The sequence below is a fragment of the Notamacropus eugenii genome, chromosome 3 (assembly GCF_028372415.1).
Source record: "Notamacropus eugenii isolate mMacEug1 chromosome 3, mMacEug1.pri_v2, whole genome shotgun sequence".
Taxonomy (NCBI): Eukaryota; Metazoa; Chordata; class Mammalia; order Diprotodontia; family Macropodidae; genus Notamacropus; species Notamacropus eugenii.
Genome location: NC_092874.1, coordinates 227,774,274 through 227,780,273, shown reverse-complemented (window position 1 = coordinate 227,780,273; position 6,000 = coordinate 227,774,274). Strand labels below are relative to the sequence as shown.

At 46.2% G+C, this 6,000-nt stretch overlaps 1 protein-coding gene across 3 annotated transcripts in view; it reads right to left on the bottom strand.

Moving 5' to 3' along the window:
* Positions 1–272: 272 nt before the first annotated feature.
* NCKAP1L (NCK associated protein 1 like) overlaps positions 273–6,000 on the bottom strand; it is a 96,341-nt gene continuing 90,613 nt past the window's right edge. For all 3 annotated transcript variants that reach the window (XM_072654924.1, XM_072654923.1, XM_072654925.1), the window contains exon 31: positions 273–832. In XM_072654924.1, coding sequence (XP_072511025.1) covers positions 701–832 — 132 coding nt within the window. In that variant the 3' untranslated portion in view covers positions 273–700. The remainder of the gene's footprint in view (positions 833–6,000) is intronic.

The window sequence follows — 6,000 nt, the reverse complement described above, 5'->3', positions numbered from 1 at the left end:
CCAGGCCCCTTATGGCTGCCCAGAGAAGTTGTTGGAGGAACTCAGTGACCTCTGCAGAGGTCCCACAGCCCAAAGATCCAATGGGTCATCCAACAGAGGAGGCATCGGAGCTGGGGGAATGACAGCCACCCCTGCAGTGTTCCCAGTGGGAGGCTACTGGTCTCCAGTTACTAGGCTTGTGGGAGCAGGCTGTGTGCTGAACAGATTTGTGAGAGGAAGGGAGGAGATAATTGCCCTAATGAATGTTCGGGAGACAATGGAAGCTCCAGGGGGAGGATTATAAAATCATTATGGTTTATATGATGATTGATCACCTCTGTTAGACTAGCATCATACTGGAATAGAGATAAACAGTGGGGATGAACAGCGGACAGACCAGACACTAGTCAAGGCCCAAGCTCTCTCCAGAAGAAAGAGCTTATTTGCCTGTGATTTTGCATCTCATGCGTGTATCACACATGTAAATTTCACAATAGGGGAACCCCCCCCAGACTCTAAGTTTTCCTGTTACCCTCCCCTTTTGCTCTGAGATCACCCCTTACCCATCAGCCCTCACTGACCCTCCCTCTTCCCATTTCTTTCTCTCCCACCAGTCCCTTCTGTTTCTGCAGCCTGGCCCAGTGTGGAAATAACTCCTGTTTGGCTTCCGTGGTGCCAGGTTCCATTACGCCATGGGTGGGAGATAGGTCCAACAGTCCCCTCAGTGGGCGTTGGTGGGCACTCGGCTCAGATAGAAGGCACGGGAAACTTCTCGGTAGGCATTTCGGAGCAGAACATAGGGGAAGCAGGACTCCAGCATGTCCAGGGTAAGGAAAGATGACTCCTCAACCACCTGAAAGGCATGAGGGAAGAGGGAAGGAGCCTGAAGACCAGAAGGCACAACTCTAGGACCCTCTGCCCCACACACATGTTCTTCACATGCATAACATGTAGATATCTCAACTGATTCTCATGTGGCATGAAATTAGTCCCTTCACCATTGCGGTCAAGCTCCATTTTATTAAGGTTCTTAAAGTTTGGTTCACATAACTTATCATAAAACCCTTCAATGCAGTCTGACTAGGGCAGAACAGCATACCAGTGATACTATCACCTCCTTCCTTCTAGACAGGTCTGACCATGTGACTTCCCTACTCTTCCCTACTCCTCTATAGCTCCCTACTGTGGCTAGGATAAAATTTTAACCCTTTTGTCTCATTTTAAGCCCTTCACAACCTGTCTTCAACCTATCTTTCCAGGGTCATCACATATTACCCTGTGATTCACTATTTATTAGATAATCAGACCTTCTCCTAACTCAGTGACTTTGCACAAGCTTCCAGCTGGCCTCAAAGTCAAGAGGATCCGAGTTCAAGTCCTGCCTCAAACAGATCCTAATTCTCTAAGACTTTATTGGCAAACTTAGCTAGCTCACCTGCACATTCTCTACCAATGAAATCACAGGCCCGATTCCTATCCCCCTAGTATGTATTATACATCTAGGGGAACCCTTCCTTCCTCACCTCTCACCTGAGTTGAGTATAAGCTTCATGAGGGCAGGGACTATTTGGGTACTTTTCCTAGTTCCCAACAGAGTGTCTGGCACATTAGCAGAAGCTTAAATATCTCTGAAAGAATTGAATCGAAGACAGAGACAGGAACTATGTCCCTAGTTCTAAGGTTCAAAGCTGACTAGGTAATGTGGTCTCTATTCACTCTAAGAAATCCCCTACCATCCTCTATTTGGGCTAGATGTGGAAACCAGAAGAGGGAGAAGGAACTAAACAATATTGCAGGTTCTCAGTCCAAGAGCCCCAAAAGCCTCTTAACCCCAGTGGGAGCTGGACCATTGAGAGAGTTGGATGAGGGTCTCACAGAAAATGTAGTGCTTTGCAAAAGTACCTGGGGGTGGGGAGGGAAATGAGACAAAAACAAAGAGAAGAGAGAGGGGGTATCAGGAGAGAGACAGAGAATGAAGGGGATATATATATATATATATAGAGAGAGAGAGAGAGAGAGAAGGGAAAGGGAGGAGACAAAGAGAGACAGAGAAAGGAGAGAAAGAAAGGAAAGAGAGAAGAAAGGGAAGGAGAGACGGAAGAGAGGGAAATGAAGGACAAAAAGAGATAAAGGAGGAAGGGGGGAGTGATACAGAGAGAGAGAGAAGAATCAATCCTCAAAACACCCCAAGCCCTTCCTATTGGGCCCTGTCTCCTCCCTCTTTCAACGTGGAGTTCCAGGAGCCATGAGTATACTGCATGGAGGAAAGGGGCATGATTAATTAGTCTAATTAAACTCTGGCATGCTGAGATAGGCCCCATAGCTAAGATAAGTAGCACCGAAGATCAAGAAGCCCAAGGAGCCTTTAGTGGCTGTGGGTAAAGCTAGCCTGGTAGGAAGGGATGGTACTATGCTGATCCAGACACATCTCCTCTCTCAAGAAATCAGGAGTTTCCTAACCTTTGGGTGTATAATGGACCCTTTTAGCAATCTGGCAAAGCCTAAAGATCCCTTTTCCAAATAATATTTTTTTTAATTCATAAATAAAGGAAACACTAAACTTCAATGAAAGGTTGGTAAAATTAAAAATGTAATTTTTTTTCTCAACCAATTCAGACACCTTGATATCTATCCATGGATCTCTTGTGGGTCTGTGGACCCCAAGCTTAGAACCTCTGCCCTAGTGAGACGCCCTTGATTCAGTCCTTGGATTGTAGGAGGTGATCATTTCCCTATCAGCCTCTGTTGGGGGTGGAAGCTCAATTCCATGTGGACAGTCTCGGGCGGGTAAAGGTGGGAACTTCTAAATCTTAGAGTTCTCATGAGGCCCCCCAGAAAACAGCAGGGAATCGAGGAGTGAGACCGAGCTATCTCGTGTATTTCCGCCTCTTCCCGTGAGAAACGTGATGGGAGGAGCATCCCCGCCCTCGAGACTGACCCGGATCTGGGCACACCTATTGTTATCTAACAGGCACGGTATTCAGGTACAAACTACTCGGCCGGAGAGCTTAATTAGGGTCAGGAAAGCCTGAAGGCACTCTTAGCATGGGAGGGGCCCTTACAGGACAGAAGGCGCCTCTTCCCTTTTCCTCTCTTCGCTCTCCCTTCCCCCTCTCTCCCCACTTCCACTTCTGCTTCCAATCTCTTACTGTAAGATCTTTGCCTCCTTGGGAGATTTCTCTCTCCCTCCTAAGGAAGAGCTCGCCCTGCACATGTAACCAGGACCCTGAATAAAGCTTAACCCTTGTTCGACTCCGGAAAGTCTCTTCTCTCATACGTTTATCCGGTTTGGCCAACCGAAGACCTGGGACAGGTAAGGTAAGACTCGGGTAGCCCTCAGGCCTCTAGGCCTGGCAAGCCTCCACCTTACCAAGAAGGGAGGGGATAAAGAGGAGAAAGTACCTACTATGACCAGGCACTGTGCTAGGTGCTATTATTATCCCCGTTTTACTGTTGAGGAAAATGAGGCAAACAGAGGTTAAGTAACTTATCTAGGGTCATACAACTAATAATGTCTGAGGCTGGATTTGAATGCAGGTCTTCCTGACTGCAGGACCAGGCCTTTACTCACTGCACCACCTAGCTGAACCTAGGCCAATGTGGACCTTGGAGGGATTTTGAGAGAAGAGATCCCCCTCTTTCTATTAGTCAGGGACCATTTTGCCCTCTAATACCAGCACCACTATATGGTCCTACAAGCTCAACTGGACCTGAGTATGTTAGCAATGGGAGGACAAGGGGCTAGTGGTGGGAGAAGAGGGTCATCTCTCCTATTTAAGAAACATCAAGAGGGAGAGAAATTCCATAGTATCTATCCTAGCATGAGTGTGGTGTTTCTCTAAAGTTCTTTCCATGGCTAAAAATTCCCTGATTCTTGTACAAATACTCTCCTATCCCCTACAGGTAGAAGCAGGTAGGAGAAAAATGGGCTGCAAAACTGAATCAACAGGGGGGTTTAGTTTTGATTGCAGAAAGAATTTCTCGATTGGCAGAGTTATTAAAGACAAAGATGGAAGCTGGGCCAGTATCTTCCTAGGAAACTTCCATTCTCCCTGGGGTAGAAGGAAGGGACTGACCTTCCTGGAGGCATCAAGAACCTTCACACTTCTTATACTCTGACCTCCCTTATTATTTCTGTTAATTATAATAACAACTCATTTCCACAGGGGCTTACTGTATTGTGTTTGCTTAATTTTTTTTGGAGGCAATCAGGGTTAAGTGACTTGTCCAGGGTCACACAACTAGTAAAATGTCTGAGGCTGGATTTGAACTCAGGTCCTCTTGACTCCAAGACTGGTGCTCTATCCACTGTATCACTTAGCTGCCTCATATAGGGATTTACTGTTGACAAAGTTCATAACTGATGACTTGGCTTATTTCCCCTAGCTGAGGTTTGACCAAAGGCCCCAAAGAGGTAAGTATTTGTTGGTTGATTTATTGATAGTAGTTGGGAGGTTAGGATGAAAGGAGAAATTTGGTTGTGTTAACCAGACCAAACCCAACCCTGGCTCTGCCCCTTTGCTAGCTGCATGACCTTGACTTGGCCCCTTGATTTTTCTTGGCCTCAGTTTCTCATCTTAAAATGAGGGAGCTGGACTAAATGACTTCTGGGGTCAAAACCTATGATCTATTGTTGATAAAAAGTATTATTATTCCCCACAAATGCTGATACCCTCAAGGGTTATAGACAGAGAGGGTGGGGACAAGGAGACAACCCTCTGCCTCATCTTTTCAGACCACTGCCCTCTATCTGATATCTCTTCCTGGAGCAAGGGGGGCAACAGGTATCAGGAAAACTGCCCAGATTCCACATGTGAGACTGAGAGCTAAGGGGAAGAGCAAAATTGTCCAAAGTTTAAGGTACCTTGAGCTGTTTCCCAAAGCCAAGAGTCCAGCCTCCTGCCTCTCTGGTCATTTACAACTTTACAGCTGAAATATTTGCATAAGCTCACCTCACCACCACCATCACCTTTAATATTCAATCAGAATTCCAAACTCTTCTCCCATTACAGGACTGGTCTCTCTACCTCTGCCCAGCCTGGCTATCCTCACTTCCCCAAAGGGGAAGAACATAGTGGTACTTGTAAAGGGGATGACAAAGAAAGGACCTTCTGCTATCTTCAGGCCTTACAGAAATGGAAACCAAATTCCTATAAGGATGAACAGTCCTGTGGGGTTTCTTGATCCCATCCCAACTCCAAATACAACTATCAAGACATTAGGAGACACCCTGTTTTCCAGAGCTAAGGCCCAGCAAGCAAGCTGTGACCTAAGCTTGGCATAACAACAATCCTTTGTGCTCACCCTCCAACAAAATTACATAATTATTGGTTTGCTTTGACCAGCACCAGGTATTCTCTGAGTTCAGATAAGCATGGGACCCATGTGAAGCCCTGCTATGAATCAATCTTGTCTCAACATTACTATTACCCTCATTATCAGGACTATAGCTCATTACACAACTACTGGTATAAAGTACTGAAATCTTCCCACACTGCCTCCAGTTCCTCCGTTAGGAGTGCAGCCCCTGAACACGTATCTAGATCCCTCCTTGCTTGCAAGATGTTTCCCTCACTTTGAAATTAAACATCTGTTTGATCCCTGACTTTCCTGTCTCTAAATCACTCTGTTCATCTCAGGCCATCCAAAGTTAGAGGCTGGTTTGGTCTGGTTGACACAACCAAATTTTTCCTTTCATCTCAACCTCCCTGCCTACTATCAATCAATCAATACTTACTTCTTTGGGACCCTTGGTTAAACCCTGCCCAGGGGAAATAGTGGCCTGAGCCATGAGCTCAGTGAGCACTGGTAGTAAGACTGCTGCTGGCCTCCCCAGACTCAAGAATGCATGGGGAACCTAGGTTGCAGGGAGAGCTCCGGGGCATCAGACTAGTGGAATACATTCATGAGCATATATCCTTGTAGAGGAGGAGTTGGAAAAACAAGACCTATATGAGAAGTGGCCAAGAAATCAAAACTTTCTCTATCTACCTGCCATCTTGAACTCTTTGTTAGGGTCTG